At 47.8% G+C, this 19,995-nt stretch overlaps 2 protein-coding genes across 7 annotated transcripts in view; one reads left to right on the top strand and one right to left on the bottom strand.

Moving 5' to 3' along the window:
• The window catches only part of RECQL5 (RecQ like helicase 5), a 39,817-nt gene extending 35,029 nt beyond the window's left edge, over nucleotides 1–4,788 (top strand). For 3 of the 6 annotated variants that reach the window (XM_063351961.1, XM_063351965.1, XM_063351966.1), the window contains exons 16-20: nucleotides 409–1,082; nucleotides 1,303–1,384; nucleotides 2,285–2,536; nucleotides 3,057–3,129; nucleotides 3,227–4,787. In XM_063351961.1, coding sequence (XP_063208031.1) covers nucleotides 409–1,082; nucleotides 1,303–1,384; nucleotides 2,285–2,536; nucleotides 3,057–3,129; nucleotides 3,227–3,348 — 1,203 coding nt within the window. In that variant the 3' untranslated portion in view covers nucleotides 3,349–4,787. Of the gene's footprint in view, nucleotides 1–408; nucleotides 1,083–1,302; nucleotides 1,385–2,284; nucleotides 2,537–3,056; nucleotides 3,130–3,226 lie in introns of all 6 variants that reach the window. The other 3 variants (XM_063351962.1, XM_063351964.1, XM_063351963.1) reach the window with 3 other exon arrangements.
• A 729-nt stretch (nucleotides 4,789–5,517) lies between these two features.
• The window catches only part of MYO15B (myosin XVB), a 29,373-nt gene continuing 14,895 nt past the window's right edge, over nucleotides 5,518–19,995 (bottom strand). The window contains exons 21-44 of the mRNA XM_063352491.1: nucleotides 19,434–19,662; nucleotides 17,795–17,910; nucleotides 16,688–16,747; nucleotides 16,371–16,446; nucleotides 15,752–15,870; nucleotides 15,379–15,497; nucleotides 14,780–14,921; nucleotides 14,532–14,643; nucleotides 14,042–14,202; nucleotides 13,661–13,773; nucleotides 13,481–13,544; nucleotides 13,167–13,239; nucleotides 12,710–12,786; nucleotides 12,254–12,330; nucleotides 11,541–11,671; nucleotides 10,829–10,923; nucleotides 10,466–10,543; nucleotides 10,049–10,145; nucleotides 9,531–9,679; nucleotides 9,020–9,147; nucleotides 7,912–8,045; nucleotides 7,298–7,431; nucleotides 6,705–6,845; nucleotides 5,518–6,439 (exon numbers count right to left, since the gene is read on the bottom strand). Coding sequence (XP_063208561.1) covers nucleotides 6,380–6,439; nucleotides 6,705–6,845; nucleotides 7,298–7,431; nucleotides 7,912–8,045; nucleotides 9,020–9,147; nucleotides 9,531–9,679; nucleotides 10,049–10,145; nucleotides 10,466–10,543; nucleotides 10,829–10,923; nucleotides 11,541–11,671; nucleotides 12,254–12,330; nucleotides 12,710–12,786; nucleotides 13,167–13,239; nucleotides 13,481–13,544; nucleotides 13,661–13,773; nucleotides 14,042–14,202; nucleotides 14,532–14,643; nucleotides 14,780–14,921; nucleotides 15,379–15,497; nucleotides 15,752–15,870; nucleotides 16,371–16,446; nucleotides 16,688–16,747; nucleotides 17,795–17,910; nucleotides 19,434–19,662 — 2,685 coding nt within the window. The 3' untranslated portion in view covers nucleotides 5,518–6,379. The remainder of the gene's footprint in view (nucleotides 6,440–6,704; nucleotides 6,846–7,297; nucleotides 7,432–7,911; nucleotides 8,046–9,019; nucleotides 9,148–9,530; nucleotides 9,680–10,048; nucleotides 10,146–10,465; nucleotides 10,544–10,828; nucleotides 10,924–11,540; nucleotides 11,672–12,253; nucleotides 12,331–12,709; nucleotides 12,787–13,166; nucleotides 13,240–13,480; nucleotides 13,545–13,660; nucleotides 13,774–14,041; nucleotides 14,203–14,531; nucleotides 14,644–14,779; nucleotides 14,922–15,378; nucleotides 15,498–15,751; nucleotides 15,871–16,370; nucleotides 16,447–16,687; nucleotides 16,748–17,794; nucleotides 17,911–19,433; nucleotides 19,663–19,995) is intronic.

Below are 19,995 nucleotides of genomic sequence, written 5' to 3'. Positions count from 1 at the left end.
TTAATAATTTTATTTTAGGTCCTTTGTGTGGCCATAGCTGTGTATTTCTATAGGAATTGCTTTCCCTGTCTGTCCTTTGGTTTTGGAGTGACGTCAACTAGTCCTGCTGGTTCCTGTTAGTGAATATAATCTATGTGCAGGCCATATATCTAATAAGTTTTTCTCATCTTGCTCTGACCAAGGATGCTGTCTGTTTCCTTACTGTGGGCCTGTGACTTTAACCTAATCCATTTCCTTGATGTCTCAGTTGATGATTATGATGATGAGTAAGTTTTAGAGCTTTCCCCAGCTTACGGCTGTACACGCTGGTGTATTGTATACAGAAACTTAGCTTCTTTCAGGGTTCTGCACACAGGGCTTCCTTAATGCTCTCACATCCAAAATTTCTTCTTCTTCCTTTCACCCTAGTTCAAACCCAAGCGTGTGGGAGCAGGATTTCCAAAGAAATCCAGCTTGTTCCAGACAGCTTCAGAACTGCTGAAGGTTCAGGAGAAGAGCGATGCAAAGCCTGTCAAAAAAGAAGTAGATTGTCCAAACAAGCAAGACAACAGCAACTGCAGTCTGAAAGTGGACACTAGAAACCCTGTTCTCCAGAAAAAAAAAAGAGCAACTAAAGTGATGTGTGAGAGTACTGGGGTAGAAGTACCCCTTCCCGAAAAGAAAGGACAGCAACCCAGTCCAGACACAAAAGCAGCCCTTTGGGATAGCCCTACTAAGAAGTCCAAACCTAGCAAGAAGCAGCAAATGCTCGCAGAAGCAGCTAAAAAAGAATCACAGGATATTTCCAAATTCTTCTCCCTCCCCAAAGGTGGGTCTAAAGCTAAAAGCTGCAGCTCAGCAAAGGAAGACGGCTGTTCTGCAAACACACTACCTCAGGTTTCTTCTCAAAGCATGTGTCAAGAGAAACCAATACCTCAGGAAAACAAAGATGTCTCTGGAGAAGATGTGACTGCACAGTCCCAGGCAGAGAATGAAGAGCTGGGAGACACAGAAGTAATATTGACTGAGAGAGACGAGGGTTTTAAGGCCCAGCAGGCTGCTAAATCTGAACTCCTTCAGGAAGAAATTGATGTAAAATCCAGGTAAAAGCTCTGCCTCTCTGCTCCCTCTGTTGCCCTGTTAATGAGCTGCAGAGCCCCACCAGTTTCCTTGTCCTGGAAATTGGGAATCTGTATTAGATTTCTTAGGCTGGTGAGGAAGACTCTTGCTTTACCATGGCAAGTCTTGTGGCCACTGACAGTGTATGTAGTAATATCTTCACTGTCGAATGATTAAAATTGGCTTTCTCTCCACTCTTCCCAGTAGTGTTGCTGAAAATGTCGCAGAAACTGAGCTAACTGTTGTTGGGGAAGGTGACTCTGGGAAGCGACCAGGATCAGATGAGGTAAGACTTTAACGGATACTAACTTCCTCTATTTGTTCTGCTCATCGTGTGCCAACTTTCTCTCTGGGAATGATGCTCCTGGTCTGAACTTCACCTGTTAGTGCTATTTCTGTGGGGAGGGCCCAGCTGCAATCACAGCAGAGGAGAACTGCAGTTGTGTTGGATTCCTGGTGTCCCACTGCTGCCCTCTGGGCCACTGCCAGCAACTCAGAGTGCTGTAGAAAGCTTCCCCTCTGCTCTGCTTTGTTTCCTCTTCTCTGCAACACATGTGACTATACCCTTTGCTGATGACTTGCCTGGAATGAGTCTCTCCACCCCCTCTAGATCTGTAACTAACTATAATTAGCAAGCTGCTTTCTCAAGTCAAGGGAACAACTACAGGCCAATGACACAGAGGACCATGCAGAAGTGAACTATGCTTTCAGCCTTCCTTGCCATTCAGTCGCTGGTTCTGCATTTGCCATCTGAGACTGCCTGGTAACTCTCTCTACTGAACAGTGCAGTCTTCTCCTTGCTCTTTCAAATTGAGCTGGAATGTGACACTCCTGAAGTGGTTGATTCTTCTTAAGAGGTGTATTCTGAGCAGACATCCTGAGAAATCTTTTCCTGTCATGTTTTCCTGTATAGGATAGGGTCTAGTAATTATCTGCTCTAATAAGAGCATCAGGTAATTCTAAATGTAGCGGTCTTAAAGGGTTTTTCTCAAAGTCCCTTTGTGTGGGAAACAGCGTATTATGTCTGCGCAGCAAAATGGGTACATAGACTCCTACATGGTATTCACTATAGGGAGAGCCTGCAGGATGCTGCAAGGAGACATGTTCTCAGAAGGTAGTGCTGTTTTGAAGTGTAATGCTGCCACAGGAGTTGGTGGGTTTGATTTTCCTTCTGTCCTATCTCCAGGATATGGAAAGTCCTGCAACAAAGCGGCTACGGACAGTGGCAAAATCTTCTATTCTGTCCCAGCCAGAAAGCAAAAGTGTTTGTCCAACAAAGAAGAAGGTGACTTTTGATCCAAACTTATCACAGTGTGATGAAGAAGGAACCAGCAAGACTGTACAGCCAGTGACCAAAGGCATGTCCCTCAAAGAAACAGCAGACATCGTTGTCAAACATTTGACCCCGTTCTACAAGGGTGGCAAATTTGCTTCCAAGGTAGGGCACAGCTCAAGACTCCCTAACAGAAGGAGACCGCATCTAGGGAGGAAGGATCACTGCATCTAGTGATCTGGGGCTCTAAGAAGGGGAAGACAATCTGGATACCACATTTCATTTCCAAGTCACATCTTGGTATGTGCTGTTTTAGTGACCAGGTGCACCTCTCCCCAGAAGAGGTTTGTGATTTAGAGTGGTATTGTCTTGGTTCCACACTTGTTTGTAATTGTTGATGTTTTCACACTAAACTCTGGCACGCTTTTAAGAACTCCCACCTGTGGAGTGGCAACGGATCAGGTTCAGTACTGGTGTAGTTTACTTGACGCTGCAAGGCAGGATGTGTGTGCATGTGCTTCTCCAGCACTGCAGGGTAGTTGCAGGTTTGCAACACTCCTGTAATCTACATTTATGAGTGGTCTGTGCTAGAGTCAGCCCATGCTGAGGGCGAGAAAAACATGGAAACAGTCTGGTGAAGTAACCGATGTCTGCTTTCTGCTCTTTATCTTCCCTAATTCTGCAGGATCTGTTTAAAGGCTTTGCTCGGCACCTATCTCACTTACTGGCTGAAGAGCAGAACCCTGCCCGCAAGACTGGTGAGTTGGTACCTGAGAAGAGCACCAAGAATCTTGAATTCTTTTGATGCTAAATGGTCTTTAGAGGGGGCAGATGTCTTAAGTATTCATCTCAAAGGTGGTGCTTCCTCTCTTACAGTGAAGGAGGAAGCACAGAGACTCATCAAGGAGTTTTTCAAAACAAGAGTCAGGTGTGAGAGTGAGACAGACTGGCAGGAGCTGCAGAGCTCAGAGAGCTGATCCTTGCATCATGTCAGCTGTCTTCCTTCCTCCAGCTGTGGGACCAACGGATCTTGAAGAACTCAGCCATGGAGGGTTTCATGAAACTGCAGAAGTGAGCTTAATTTTTTTCCACTGCATTTTTGCTCACTTCTGTCCTTAGCGACACGCACTTCCAGGAACTGGTTTCTGTGAACTTACGGAGAGTTTCTCCAATAACTAGGGCGCTGAAGCCCTCTAGTACCTCTTGCCAAGAGGTGTGAAATCTGCATTGGCTCTGTATGTTTGGGGCTGCTGCCTCAGCTGTTCTGCAGTGTCTCCAGTCTCTGCTCCCTGCAGCAGTCTGTGAAGGGCTCAGACTTTCCAACTGGGACTCTGCTTTGGGATGGCATCTTGCTTCCTAGACGGCTCCTCCCCTAGTTCCTCCCCGCTGCCTGCCCCCCACCCCCCCCCCCCCGCCTTAGTTCTTATTTCAGCGGTACCGATAGAAGCCTTATGCTACAAGTTCACATGCTTTGCTCAGGGCTGCCAATGATGAACTTGATGGCTGAGTTCCTGGATGGAATGTTTTTCCTTGAAGGGCAGGAGGGGAGCATTTTGTTTTTACCACGCAGGCAATGTCTACTTTCTGAAGGTGGAGAAACTCTGATTCTTTTTCTTTTAATCTTAACTTTTTTTTAACTTTGTCTAGTTCTGCCTGCCCTTTAACTTAAGCAGTGATGCTCTTTCAGTATTAACCTCTCCAATAGTGGCACCAAGGTTGCCAACACTTTTCCAGCATTTGCTTGTAACCCCTAAAGCCATATTTGCTCCCTGTGCCTCACCCACAGCCTGCAATACAGAGGGTAATGCTGCTGTTGCAACTGGTTAAGGTACTGCTGTGGCCCTCAAATTGACACTGTGGTGCCTCTGCTGCTATATTTATATAAGACCTGAACCTTAGGGTATCAGTGGGCTTGAAATAACCTGATTCCCTGGTACAAGTCCTTTTTGCTGAGTTTTTGTTGGGTTCTGCCTTTGTTCCATGCCTACAGAGGCGGGTGGCCTCAGGCACTAGTGCTGCTAGAGGAATCTGCAGCCTGAGAGGCCATCAAACAGGCTTTTGGGATGACTGTACTCAACAGATGTATTTTTTTTAAATGTACTGAAGGGTATGTGCGGAAATGACAATAAAAACAATGTTATAGCTGCTGTGGACTCTTCCTGAAAGCTCGCTCTTACCCATTAACCTGGTCTAAGATACATTAATACTCCATCATTGTGAACATAGACATAAAAGCTCATTTCTTATCTGAACAGACAGCTACTAAACGCAAGCCCGGGATGGGATGGAAGGGAAGCACGAGCCAGCAGACACCTCCACGCCCTTATAGCTGCAGGACTTCTCCATCTAGAACCAGAAGGAGAACCTGGAAATATTTAACTCAAAAGTCACTTTCATCTTCAGCTTTCTCTGCTCACTGGAGGACAAAGGGCTTTATAGGAAGCCTTTTACACAATAGAATTATTTTTCAGCTGTTGCCTGCTGCCTTCTATTTTACCTTCCTATTAAAAATCCCATTTCGTCAGCCACTTAAGTGAGGTTACTATCTTTTCAGAGTTCAATGCTTACAAAGTTCAGCTGCTGCCTGGGTGAACTTCTCGGAAACATTTTCTTTATCTTGTAAATCAGGGGGCTCCAGAAAGGGCTAGTTAAGGCATGGGGTTGTGTGACAAACTACTTTATCACAACGTGGGGCACTTCTGACTGTATGAGTTGTGCTTCTATGTAAGGCAGCAAAAGCTCAGAGAAACAGAAGGGGAATAAGGATAAGTTAATCTTCAGATATCTTCTCTCTTCCTTTCTTTCATGTTGCTGTGGTGCTTTATTAGCCATGCAGTAGCACTGCTGAAGGGAGAGGGTGGAACATGCTTCAGCTAAGACCTCACCAGCCCCAGTGAGCAGCACTTCAAGGGAAGATGCTGCAGTTACTGCTGGCATCAGCTCACCAGCAAGAAAGTAGCTGTGCATTAGGGCTTGGATTGAGCCCCCTCAGATCTATCCCATTCCCAGCCAACAGTTGCAACCTTTTCCTCAAGCTTTGCCAGTTACCTGCAGGCCAGTCTTCCCATGTTAGATGTAAACTAGTACCTGTCACATCATAGCTTCAAAATATCTCTATGTGATTATTTTATTGGAATCTCCTAAAGTGCAGATACTTTTCACTTCAGTAGGATAGCTGTAGCAATAAAAATAAATTAAGCATTTTTGTACAACCCAAGCCACTCTCCTCTAATGTAATACAAATTCCATTTGAATACGTTTGCTCCATAGGCATGGAGACATCATTTAAGTATGACAGCTGCATGGACACGACTGACTTCTTTATAGTAGAGGGAAACATATGCATATAATTATGTCAGTAAGAAATTAATTAACAACAAACTTTCTTACCATTGCAGCTCAATCTGTGCCCCAGCATATGTGTTAATTGTATCTTAACACTGATCTGCTTTGCAATTAAGATGCTTTCTACAAGCTCCTGCTTCACAAATCCTGCTATAGGGCCTCTTGCATATCAATACAGAGGAAAAGCTGGCCTATGGAAAACACCAGCAGGCAGTAAAGTAATTTCATAGCCTCAGCTGTGCCTTGTGTTACACAGATCTCCAACAAGCATCAGTCTTTGCTCATGTTAATTAACTCAAAAAGAAAAGAATGGTCCACACTGCATAAGCTTGAAGGCAATTGCTTGTGTCTGTTCAGCTGCTCTGTCTTAGAACAGGCTATGAAAAAGCAATGTTGTGAAAAGGGTGTCTTGTGGTTTGTTTAGCCAGTGCACACATCGCTTCAAGGAAGAGTACTTGGGGACTGAATGGTAGGTCAGGAGGGGTGAAATTATGGTCCAGTCCATCAACAAACACTGTGGTGGCAGTCTTAGAAAGCAGCTGTCTGAGGTCATGGATGTCTTTCGGAAGAGTCCTCTCCAGAAGACAAGGCAGGGAGCACTGAAAAAGCTCAAAAAAAATCACATGGTGGTGTTCTGCTTGGTCATTCTCCTCCTCTTAGGCTCTAGTGGTGCCGCTCTGTTTTTTCCAGGATGACAACAATCGTGTGATACATTTCTTTAGCCTGTCAAAAGACAAATCAGTATCAGTCATTCTCCATCCCAGAAATGGCTGCTTCTCCTAATTAAATATTCCTATAAATCACTTTCCATAATAAAATACCAGCTGGGACAAAGCTGCACTTTGGGGCCTGGGAAATGCAGTGCCCCCATTCACCTCTGAACAGAAGAGAACAGTAGTACTGTGTCTTAGCAGAGGCTAAGCTGAGCAAGGCAATTTCTGAATTGCCAGGTTGCCAGGAGGAAGCTGTAGGTCCAGGCTCATCTCACCTGTGATAGTTCGAGCCACATAGTGTTGGGGCTGGCAGGCGAGCCATAGTTCAGTTCTATGCCGGGAAGCCCACCATCAGAGATAGGCCGCAGGGTTCGCATGCTCTGTAGCTCTTTCAATGGAATGACACACAAGACTGCCTGCATAAGGAAAAAAGCCACAAAACACTCTCTGGTGCAGTCCTTACAAATAAAACCATGTGATTCTCACCCAGGAGGATTCACTTCCAAGAGCCTATTGAAAGCTGAGACGAGGACTGGGGCACAGGGCAGTGTGTACAGAATGCAGGGCAGGCTCCTGCTAACCGCCTGTCCCTAGAACTCTTACAAGACTGGGACAAAGAGGAATGTGACCTACTCTTAGTTTTACTGTGGAGCACGCTTGTTAGCATGATCACTGGACTTACAAAAGAGCGCATGGCAGTACTAACTGTTCTACCATTCTTGTCACCTGCTTTAGGCTAGGGCTGTTGGTAGAGTGGCTGTGATGCAGGTAAATACAGTCTCTTCCTGCACAAGTTCTTCTAAGAGTCAAAGTTAACATCTGACAGACATCAGGGCTCTGAACTCTACAGAGGAATTGTCTGGCGTACCTGGGTAGTGCCATCCACCACAATGATCTCCTCTTTATTCACGCCAAAGAAACAGGGCACAGGTATGGTCTCATCGCTGACTCTCTCTACAAAGTAGGTGTTGTAGCCAAAGAATGGCAATTTCATCACGTGCTCTGTAAGAAAGCAAAAGGTGGCTTTCAGGCAGCAGCTTCCAGCCAGCAATCTACTGCACCAACCTAAGGTAGTCAAAAACTACAAGTGTTCCCAAGCTTTTCTACATTAAAAAGTAAGATTGACAACTCCTTTCCCCACTGGCTGCTGATACTCAATTCTCAGCAGCCTGAATGGATGTCCTGTTTTTTTCCAACCAGAAAACAGACATGCAGCCAGAATATCAATTAAAACACAATTTGTAGAGAGCTCTGAAAACATACTGCAGGCTTCTACGAAAGAGGTGGAATTTCTACTATGATCACCATGCCTGGGAACAAGTGCCAGTCTGCAGGCGGAGGCTGTCAGGGAGTCATATGTCATGGGCCACTCCAGGCTCCAAGGACCCTCGCCAACCTCATGAACTGTCCCAAAAGCACATTCAGAGCAGCTTCCATCATGCTCAGGATAGACAACTCAAGCAGATCTGGATGTCTCCTCACCTATGAACTGGATTTTTGCATCTAGTGGCTGCAGGGCCTGCCGGGTTCTCAGCAGCATGCCAACGTGGTTCTGCAGAGCCTGGGGATCGATGGAGGACTGCAGGGTCTTTGGCGTGTACTTCTTCAGGTCTTCCCTGTACCAACAAGCAGATACTAATTTACCCCTTGCCCAGCTAAAATCAAAAGATAACCAGGGGCATTAAGGTGTGCCAGCAATTTTCAAATTGCATGGCTGGGGGCAAGGGTGGAGGGAGAGGGGAGGAGCACAACAGGTTGTATCTGAATTGGATATTGTGGAGGGAAATATCAGAGAGGCACCATTTTGCACACAGAAGGTGGCTGTGCACCACTGACTAGTGCCCTGAGAGAAATCCCTCCTTTCTGGAGACAACAGGAGCTCTTCGAGCAAGGACTATAGCATGGACATAAGGCCACAGGGTGTTTCTTTCACAGGCAGTCTCAGCTGAAAAACGCCTGACTAGATCTGCCTTGCTCCTGTGCCTCCAAAGCACTACACAGAGCAGAGTTCCCTATGCCCAGCAGGGTTATGCCATTCCACCCTGCTGCTGGTGGTGTGAGGGGATCTGATGGAGACATTACCTCCACTCTAAGCGCGTAAGGATACAGGAAGGAAGGAGTGTGAAAATACAGCTCAGAGCTGCAGGACGGAAGCTTTCCAGTACCCAGAGACATTTTCATTCCCATTGGGCAACTCATTACAGATTTCAAGTGCCCAGGGTTGAAAACTCCAGCACTTGTGAGAAAGAAAAAAAGAGCATTCATCCCAACTATAAGCTCATGCACCTCCTTCTTGGTATTACAAACACATAGCAGTCAAAAGAACTGTCCATGGCACCCTCATGACCCTCAGCTCAAGAGAAGTCACAAAAAGAAATGTGGATCAGAGACAGCCACCATTAAGAGTTCGAACAGGAGGTAAACTTTCTTGATTAAAGGCAGGAGTCAGTCACTGAGTAGTGAACTTAATTAGTAGCTTATGTTCTCCAGAACTGTCCATTCCTCAGTTATCCAGAGAGAACTTTCAGGCGCTAACCCCTGTGGTGCCAACAGCCATTAGAGATCGAGACCGACCCTGAGACAAACATACCCAGAGGGAGCAGTGTTCTGCTGCTCTGTTTTGGCGCAGTGCTGGAGCATTGCCAAAATGCCCACCTGCATCTTCATTTCTTCACCATGGCCCAGCAGTATCCTTCCATTCAGGTAATCCCACAGCACCTGAGAGATAGCACAAAAATACCTTTGTTAAACTCTCCTGAAGCTACAGGCAAGTGTGGGCAGCACTAGCCTGCAGAGAGCCACATCTTGCCTTGCTGATACCACATCCAGCTCAGGCTGATAACACAAAAGCAAAAGTAAAGTTCATGCAGAACTGCACAAACCATGTCTGGAACAGTACAGCTCATAGTCTAGGGCTACAGGCACACTGCCTTCCTTCCATCCATAGCTTCAGTTATTAGTCAATCCCAGAAACAACATACAGAGCCAATTAGCCAAAGCCCTCCCGCTGCTTCAGCCCCCTTGGGATATTCCCATTGGCCTGTATACTAACTCCGCCCGTGCTAGGGAGGACCCTGGTGGGCACTGCCCTTGTTACTTACTTGTCCATAATGAACATCAGTGTAAATTTTGTTCTCAAAGTGCAGAGGTGTTGTCCAGATGAGCCTGCGTAAAGTCACAGTGATCAACTTGTCCTCCAGCAGGTAATCATGAAGATACTCCTCCGGTTTTATTGGCCTCACCATTTTACCTACATGTTTATGCAGAGAGAGGGTCATCACTTTTGGGGCTGAGACAGTGGGCTGAGCTCCATGGCATGGGACAGGAGCCTTCCTTCACACTTCTATTCCACCCTGCCCTTACGTCTCCCAGCATCAGCCATTCCAAAGGGACACAGACCTATGCAGACACACACACCTCATTCAGGAACAAGCAACACAGCTTCTGAGAAGGCACAATCCTGAACCCTAGTAACAGAGGGAAACTGCTGAAGAGGAGCAACCCCAGAGCCAGCCAAGGGCAGGGGAACTATTTAAAACAGTAGCCATGGTACTCCCTGTTGGAGAAACTGCTTTAAGAAAGAATCTAGATGCTAGTCTTTACTTGCCGAGATTATCACTGACACTCCTGGTGGCAAAAAGAACAAATTCCTTTATCTCTTCTGGTTCACTTGCCCCCATCTGCTCACAGATCTCCTGCAAGAGCTCCTTGGCCACCTAAAGCGAGGAAAGAAGCAAATAAGTACCGTGGCTTGGCAAGCCCAAAACATGCCCAGAGCAGTTAGACATAGTGGGCTTGTTAGAGGGCAGCAGTATGGCTTTGCCCATTGCAGAAAGAAGCAAGCTGGGTGAGGCATCTCCGCATTGTGTGGGACCTGCAGAGATACTTTGCTACAGGCATTCCTAGGAAGTGAGTGGGAAACTGTCACAGCGCTATGGGAAGCACAGGCCAAGCCCAAAGTTTTGGCAGATAAGGGAGTTTCCCTAGTGTGACTCAGAGTCCAGATAAATGAAGAAATTAAAAGCAGAAAACTCACAGTGAATGTCTTAATTCTGCTGAGGTATTCCATGCCTCCAGGCATCAGTACCACTAGCCGGCGGGCACCATGCCCCTTCTGCAAAGGACAGTCTTTAGGCAGCAAGACATGCAGGATCCCATCAGCCCCATAATTCTTCCTCCCTCTTCCTTCCTCCTCACCTCCACCTCCCACTACTTGTCCATAGTACCTGTCTCTTCCCTGCCCACCCCATGGCATTGCATGTCCCAGTCCCCTTACAGACACATGCCTCATTTCCTGTCTTGGAACACTAACCGCCCCCGTAACACTGCACATGGCACCTCCCGACAAGCCTCTGCCCCCCGCTCTTCCCAGCATCCCCACTTCCCTGCCCCTCAATACCAGCAATGCCTCTAACTCCACAGGGAAAGGAAGGTGGCGACGGCCCCCATACATGAAATTTTTCCGCAGGTTGCTCTGACAGATCTTGGCTATATCTGCAGGAAGAGGAAAAAGCTTCATGTGCTGAGCCAAGCAGAGGACTTAGCATTGTCTCCTATGGTGTTGGGTCATCCTGGCTGTGTTGAATCTAACCCAGGGCCACTGCTAGGAGAGGAAAGAGACTTGACCTCATCTCCCACTCTGCCAGGATACATCCAAATCAGGAGGGGCCAGCTCCAGACAGTGTCCAGGGCAGTAGGAGTACACAGGAATGACAGGATGGGAGAACTAGAACCCTCTTCTCCGTCAGGATTCCAACCCAAACACCTCACAGCTGATGGCTCTGGAAGACCACAGCCTGCCTTTTCCCCAGGGTCTAGCTGTCAAACTGGGCCTAAGCTAAGCCTCAGAGAGACACACAATTCCAACTTGCCCAGGTGAAGATGCAATGGGAAGTTACCTCTGCAAACAGAAAGACTAAAGATACAAAGCAGACTCTTGCCTGCAGGCTCAGGTCCCTCAGTGCCCCACTCATTTATCCTGCCTAACAGGGTAAGGGAGATTTCCCCATTGGACCATGTCCCCACTTGGATCCTGTCACCTTTCTTTAACCCCCAGACTTTAGTAACAAGGGGTCAGCCATTTATTTTACAGGTCACAGAAACAGTCATACCATGGTGGGTGCTGGATGGATCACTGCTGGCTAGCTGCAGAAACTTGGTGGCATAGGGCATCAGGACATTAGAAGGGAGGAAATACCCAGTTAGCAGGTTTAGGAGCAACCAGCCACGCAGCACACTCTCCCTGCAGGACAGAAAGAACTATGGGCACCTTGGAACAAGACAATTACTGCTCCAAGCAGCTCAAAGTAAACCTCTGCCCTTCTGAACACCTATGGCAGTTGGCAGAAAATCAGGTTGCAGCCCTTGGTCAGAGGTTTCTTATGCTGAGGAAGGGTTTGATTCAGTTATTCTAACAGCAAACAAAGAAAGGGAACAGTCAAGGCTACTCTGATGCCACTACTGCCATATCGCAGGGCAGTATGGGATCAAGCTGGTCCTAAATGTTGCACCAATTCCCCAGGGCTGTGAAGAGGAAATAGGGCTCTGAGCAGCACCACTACCGGAAACTAGCAGGAATGTTTACCGGTGTCCAGATATATCAGCAGCCAGAGATACAATGGACAAACATCCATTGAAGTGAAAAAGTCAAACCCAGTGACTGGCTAAATTCCATGAGTGCTCAGCAAAAAGCCCTGCAATTGAGCAGCTGGGGACAGCACATCATTAGGGGGTAGCCTTTCTCCTGGCCCTGCTGTCTATGCAGCAAAGCAACTGGTTCCCCTCCAACTGTGCACACTCGGGAACTGACAGTGCTGGTACTCACTGGTTATGGTTGTGGGTGACCTGTTTGATGACCTGGCAGTAGACCTCATCATGCAAACTCTCCTTCTCCTTGCACAGCTGCATTTAGAGAGAAGACATATCAGAGAGGGCATAAGAGCATCATAGAGGCCCCACATTTCTCTGTGCCCTTTCTCTCCTAGCTCCAGTACTCTGCCAATGTGGCTTAAAGCTTGGGCTTTGCAGCCTCTGGTCTCTGTTGCTATCTAGGTGCAAAGAAGGAGAGGCAGGTGGTGCTCTCATCCAGACAGGGATATCCAGGAAAACCATTTACATGCAAGCCCTCCCCGCCATGTTTTTTAATCAGCCTCTGTTTCTGCTCCCTTTCTCATGTAGGGGGTTGCATTATGGCTCTCCTTGCTCTCTCTCTTCCCAGCTAGCTCTTTGCCATTCATTCCCATTGGTGCTTCAGTGCCTTGCCCAGGGGAAGGTCACAAACCTGAAGGATTTCACAGATGCATTCAACCTCATTCTGGTTCTTAAGTTTTGATTGATCTCCCATGAACCGCATCAGAGCTGCAAAGCAAAGGCTAGCATTTAGATGTAAGCAGAGGTGATCCTGCCATGGGGCAAGCAGTAGACTGGAAAAATATCCTGAAAGCTTTTCTACTCCACAGGCTACTATGAGGCTTGCATGGGATGTGTAGTCAGTGGGGCATGAGCCCAGGCAGTGGGTGTTCTTGGGCACTTTGCACTTGAAGCAAAGCGCATTTTGCTGGACACTTTTAGCATGGGCACAGGTGGTTATTAAGTGCAGAAATGCCTTAGGAGAGGCCTTCCTCTCACAGCTTTCTTTCCCCACTCTGGGCCCCATAATGCCTATGCGTGGCCACTAAGGCCATCCCACTCACCCCAGCTCCAGCCTCTGCAGTGTTGTGTCCTAAGGAGGTACTTACTCTTGAAGTTTTTTGTAGCAAGCTTATTCAGTTCACTATCAGAGAACCGCAGCAAAGATTCCTGGATTGGGACCTGCAGGGCCAGAATACAAGGGTAAACTGGGGAGGCAGATTGCACAGAGCTGTGTTACAGGGTTCATGACAGACACAAGCTCCCAGTACGTTCCAGGCAGCACTGAAAAATAAGGGGCACCTACACTTCAGAGACTGCAGCCCAGGATCTGCCCTCTACACTTTTGCCATGTGGGGACAAAGCTAGAGGCAATGCTGGAGCTGGGATTCTGCCTATAGCCATGGAGAGAGACTGAGCTCACCTTGGTGTGCTGGACCAGTTTAGCTGCACTCTTCTTTTCAGAAGACATCCCCTTCAGTCCCTGCCTAGACAGAGGAGAAAGAGCATGCAATCTAAGTAGTATCACCAGAAATGGCTTGGTGTGTGTCAGGCTACACAGGTCCTGTGTACGCCTGTTCAGGAAGGACCACAGCCTACTCACATGGACTGAGCCTCTCGGAAGTAGGCTGTGGCGAAGTCCACCATGGTATAATGGTCACCAGCAGGGACTAACATGACGTTGTTGAATTCTGATGCCAGGCTGGGAACAGAAGTCTGCAGGGACAGGCACCAAACCCACCCTGAAAAGTCAGCTGAGGAACTGCAGTGTGTATTCTCACCTGTCAGACCTAGGAAGGTCTCATCTCTGTGTGGTGCCTCCCCCTCCCACTGTGATAGTATTTGAGCGCCTCCATCTGTAAGGATTAAGCAGACTTCTTCCCTCTAGCTTTGGAGGTCAGACGCTACCAGGGCCATGGACCCACCCTGTCAGCTCCCACAGAACTCGGCCATGTTGTCTAGCAGTTCCCCAAGGACAACTCACCTCCTTGCTGGTGTTCCTGCTCTCCAGGGAAGCTTTCACACTCTTCTGCTGCCCTCCATGTCTGTCCATGCTGGTGCTGAGGTAATCAGGGGCTGCAGCCAATTGCACCAGGCTAGTGGGGAAAATACCACAGCGGCCACCAGTGGAACCGAACTGCCAGCCTGCAGAAATGGGGGAGAAAGAGTCAGAAACCATGGAAGCTACCAAGAGAAATAAGCAATGAGGCATCCTACTGGCAAAGGAGAGCACCAGACTGACCAGGCTTTCCTGCATCCTAACATAACATCCGCTATAACTATGGCAGGTGGAACAAGGTGAGTTGCAGTAAGAGAAGAAGAGCAGAGCCGAAGGCTGACTATGCCAGCCCTTAACAGTCTACTTTCCTCTGGTTTACTCAACAGCAGCATGTAGGGCTTCTGGGCACCATGGGCCCAGGAGGCCTTTGAAGCCAGTCCCCACCTTTCCTGCCAATCTCAACAAACTCCCTCACCTGGCTCCACGCCTTGCATGGGCAGTAACTCGATGAGGTCACCCTTCTCGAAGCTAAGAAGGCTCTTGTCATCCACAATGTAGCTGCGCAGAGCAACGACGTAGTTGGTATCCTGGGGAAAAAGTGATGGGGAGGTCAAATCTTGTCCCCAGGATGTGAGGGACTCAGACCATGTCATCCCATGAACCCCCTCCAGTCCATGTGGGAAACCACCTTCATTTCCTACTGCTCTAGAGTCACTCCCTCACCTGCCTCAGCTCTTGGATGAAGACTTCCACCATGGCCTTGATGCACGGAGCCTTTGGAGAGTGTAGGACGAGCTGCTCTGTCTTGAGAGAGAACTCCAGGGCATTGCTTCCCTTCAGTTCCACTGACAGCACATCTGCAAAGCTAAGAACACAGACAGTGTGCTCAGGCTCCTTCTGCCAGAGCTAGGGATGCAGATCATGGGGATGGGAGCTTGTTCCAAGGGCTGAGAATAGAGACAGGCCTCAGCATATTCCAGAGGGTGGCCTTTCACTAGCACTGTATTACAAGAGTAATAGCACCATAGGCCGCTCATGGCTTTCACCGTACCACTCACTCTGAGGACCTCCTTTTTGATGACATGCATGGAGCTGACTCATACTACTACACTCACTTATTGTGAGCAAGCACAAGGTAGGAAGAAAAGGAAAAGGCCAAACTCATTAGTGTCAGTGAGTCACAACTGGCCTAGGACAATCCTAGAGAGCACAGCACAACCAGACAATTTTCATCTCACCTGTTCAGTCTGTCTCCTACACTCTGAAAGCATCCTGCAAGTGACAAATTATCATCCTGCAGCAACCAGTGCCCTTTTTCTCACCTGTAGCTGCGAAGAATCTTCAGGTGCTCAGGATTATAGCCAGCTGCTTTCACCACCTTCAGCAGCCGCATGCCCCGGTGAGAAACACCCAGGATCTGGACATCACTTCCGTTTTCACCCTGTGAGGAAAGTGTGGCAAAGAGCATCAAAGGCTCCATCCCACCTGGACAGGATGAAGCAGAATAAGATGATGCTACCATATGTACCATGAAGGAGGCCCTGGGCAGACAGAGGTGTCAAAACCATCAAGGTACAGAAGGCGCAGAATAATGAGTGATGCGTAGCCAGGCAGGGAGACAGAAAGAGATTGCAGGTGAACTACAGCCCCATAGCTAAAGCAAGCCCAAGGTCTGGTGAGAAGATTAAGACTCACATGAACTGGAAAAAGGCGGGAGAAATAGTTAGCCCAGTTATCCCGTGCAGCCAGTACAATCCTCTTCTTTATCCCATCCTCCTGAATGGACTGGACATCGTTGCCAACACGGAACTCCACTAGCAGGGATAGAAAGCAGACACTTTCTCAGCAAGACAAAGATAGCCAAGTCTTCCTCTGCCCAGGGATTCATTCCCATCAGTCCTCCTCAGTGATTACAGCACAACAAATGACACGCAGAGGCGAAAGGATACCATGTAACTTGCACACACCAGTCTACTACTAGTTTCTCTCCCCCTCTCTATGAAGCTCCTGTCAAAGATGACAGCTGGATTTTGAGACAACTCAAAATCCCATCCTTGGGCCTCAGTTTGCTCTCCCCACAATAAATATAGCAGAATTAAGTTTTTCTAGCTCAGAGAAATTTCAGGGCTGTTTTCTGGCCATTTGGAATAAACAAACATTCCTCCACTGCACTACGCAGGACAAGTGTGCTTTCTTGCTGCAGTGACAAACATTTCTCCTCTGCCCTAAGTCCTGTCTGAAAAGGCTTGAAGGCCGGTTTCTCATTTCAAACCAAAAGCTGGGATGGGCACAGTGAGGAAGAGCTGTTAATTACTCAGCAGGTCTTTCATCTTGCGCTTCTCCTCCCTGGAGAGCCGAAGGCACGAATCAGAGAAGGTGTCACGCATGATCTGCGGAGGAAGGAAACACAGAGGCTTTCACTGAAAAGGCCACATCTGAGCGTGTTGGAGCATCTCAGGCTGTTAAACAGACTGAGTTCCAGAGATGAGTGAGCAGGAGCTTGACTGGATGGACCTGGAGAAGAGACTAAGACCGTTAGGGATACAGAAGTGAAAGTAACTTATGCATTGTAATTACGGAATGTTTTGTTACAGAGAGACAACAGGCCTTGAGTCATGTACCAGTACATACCTGTTCACACAGCAAGTTCAGACAATAAGGGTGACTGAAATTTTCTTTGGGGTAAAACACCTGCAAGAGGAAGATAAAAACAATAGTAACATTACAGATGTTGCAGAAATAGCTCCCCCAGGGATGTTTTGTAATCCATATGCCCTACTGCCAGACAAGAGTGAGTCCACCTCCAAGGACAGGCGGGGAAGAGAGACTGTGAATGTAAACAGAAGGACCAGGAGTGGAGGACCAAAACTAAAGTGCTGACTCCATGGAATGAACCCTGGTCTGTTCAGTGCACTCTCCAGTACTTGGTTTTAAGCACATTTGTCCAGCTCTGAGGTCCCCAACATAAGAAGGACATGAACCTGTTGGAGTGAGTCCAGAGAAGAAGGTCCACAAAGATGATCAGAGGGCTGGAGCCCCTCTGCTGTGAGGACAGGCTGAGAGAGTTGGGTGTGTTCAGCCCGGAGAAGAGGAGGCTCTGGGGAGACCTTATAGCAGCCTTCTAGTACTTAAAGGGGGCCTACAGGAAAGATGGAGAGGAACTCTTTATCAGGGAGTGTAGTGATGGGATGAGGGGTAATGGCTTTAAACTGAAAGATCTACATTAGATATGAGGAAGAAATTCTTTGCTGTGAGGGTGGTGAGCCCCTGGCCCAGGTTACCCAGAGAAGCTGTGGCTGCCCCATCCCTGGAGGTGTTCAAGGCCAGGCTGGACGGGGCTTTGAGCAACCTGGTCTAGTGGGAGGTGTCCCTACCCAGGGCAGGGGTGGGGAACTAGATGATCTTTAAGGTCCCTTCCAACACCCGAACCATTCTATGATTCTAACAGGAAAGCACCAGGTAACAACAAATTTACTTTATTTGTAGATTTCTCAGTGCTTTACAGACGAAGGAAAGGTCAGGTAGGGAAACTGAGACACCAGAGTCAGTAAGGCAGAGTAGGAATCAGATCCCCTCTGGGATGATCCCCTGCCTCCAACTCCTGTGTCATGTGACCTCCTCACAGAACTGTCTTTGTGCTCTTATCTTACACTATATGCCTATGACAAAAAAGGATTTTAACCAAATATGGGACCACTCCCCTGCCCCCATAGCCAATCCTCAGTGAAGGAACTGTACCTCTTTGCGCAGAAAGATTTTCCAGGCGGGGTTGTCGTAAGAAAAGCTGACACTGTCAGTGAGCTTGTACAGCTGGGTCTTGATACCATCATCTTCTGCTACAGTTACAGTAGAGTCTGTGTGAGGAAAGAGAGCAGTGAAGACGGGCTTTGCTAACTACAGGGTCACCTTCCCACCTGCCAAAGACCTACCACAGGAATGGGGACAGTGCCATGGGCCTGACTGAAGATTACTGTCAAGAACCCTCTTGAAGGTCAGTGATCAGCTAATATGAATGCACGCACAAAACTGTTATCGTGTAAGTACCAGCATTTCTGATGGTATTTATACTTGCTGTATTAGCCACAAAGTTCAGTGCTCATAATAGAAACACTCCAGAGACAGGGAGCACACAGCATGCCAGGCAAAATACTACCCCGGTGCCTAAGCTTGAAGACACAGTTTCGCTTTATGTCATTGTAAAAAGGCTTCTAAAGGTTTCAAAAGGACTTAAAAGTTCTTCCCTGAGCTTGCAGACTGCAAGGTTCTGGTACAAGGCACCCAGTACTTGCACTGGATTTTCTCTCTGCAGCAGATCTATTAAAGACAAGCTCAGTCTGAAGACAACCACTCAAAGGCATTGCTTTACAAGGTAGTCTTGTATATCTTTATTTAAGCACTCCCAGTTTTCAAAACTTCAGAGCTCATAGACAATCAAGAAATATAGAAGATTCCACATGCGGTTCAGCTGTTTCTATATTCCTATTCAAAAGCACGTAGGCGTTTTTCAGACTAAACCAGTAAATCCGATTTACTTCCACAGGACTTCCCAAAGATGCAGTTTTTTAAAAGGGAGGGGGAGTGAAACAGGGAGATTCTTTTATGCCAGGGAAGCTGATGCAGGATGGAGTCCTGTGGTAATGTGCTTGACTGACTGTTCCTTCCTTGCACGTTATGAAATGTGATGCTGATGAGAGTTTTAAACAGCTTGAAAAACATTGGTACGTGTATCCAAAATAGCAACAAAGGCTCTCACTGCAATTCAGAGGCAAAACCTAGGACTGAGTAACATTTCTAAACTCCTGCTGAGAAGCATTAGCTATGCCATTTTCTAGACACTCCTTATGTGGCCACTGTGCAAGGTCACCCAGGCTCTCATTCACCCCCTGAGAAACATTCCCTCATTCCTCAGCCTGTCTCTAAGGACCCTCCAGAGGCTCTAGAAGGTAAAACACTTGGCTCCCCATTCCTCCCTGGTCTAAAGTCCATCTGTTGAATTGCAGCTTTGATAAAGTAATTATGCTTCAGGTAGGTAATAAAACCTATTGTGAACTGGACCTTGATAAAGCCGTAGCCCAAAGGTCCCTTCTGGTTTTATCTGCATTTTTCAGAGAAACCCAGCCCCTCCATCATTTGTGCCTGACAACCTGCACTGAACTGTGAAGAGAGCAAAGAGTTAGAGCTGGGAAGTGCCAAGCTGAGTGCTGGGCCAGACTGGAACTATGGTGACAATCTCTGATTTCACACAACCCCCTCAGTCTTTGGCCAGCTGGCTGATGACAGAAAATGTGCCATGACTCTCCCGGGCCACCGGGCTGATTCTGACCCCATCCCCTCCCTGCCCATTACCAAATCCCACTTGGGTGAAGTCAATACTCACCCTTCCCTGTGGATTCCTGCTCGTCTTGGTTCACAGGCGGGAGAGGTGAAGGCAATGTCGGGGGAGGAGGGGGAGCAGGAGGGTCCTGGGAACCTGCTGGGGTACTCTCCCAGCTGAAGATGGACAGGAGAGGCAACTGCTTCTCCTTGATAGTGCTGGAAGCTGAGCCTGTCTTGGGCTTGGGAGGTGGAGGTGGAGGTGTTCTCTTCTCTTGTGGCAGGGTGTTTGGCTGCAAGCAAAACCATTTGACCCAGTCATCCTCTACATTACTGTGCTCTATCTTGACATTGCTGTTATAAATCATCCCTAGGGCAGCAGCCCAATCCTAGAAGCAAGATCTGTGTGAACAGGGATACCTTTAAACCAGCACATGATCTACAAACAGATGAAGATCAAGCAAACACAGGTGCAGAGAACCAAGTATTTGAGATTGAAGCCTACAGTTGGGAGGGGGAAAAAATACATTAATGGGCCAAGACCTTTGTGCCAAATGTGGGGAACATGAGTTGCTTGCTTCCAGATCAGCCTTAAACATACCACAATAGGACTTGCTGCTCCAGAA

The sequence above is a fragment of the Chroicocephalus ridibundus genome, chromosome 14 (genome assembly GCF_963924245.1).
Source record: "Chroicocephalus ridibundus chromosome 14, bChrRid1.1, whole genome shotgun sequence".
Lineage (NCBI taxonomy): Eukaryota > Metazoa > Chordata > Aves > Charadriiformes > Laridae > Chroicocephalus > Chroicocephalus ridibundus.
This window is presented reverse-complemented; position numbering and strand designations above follow the sequence as displayed.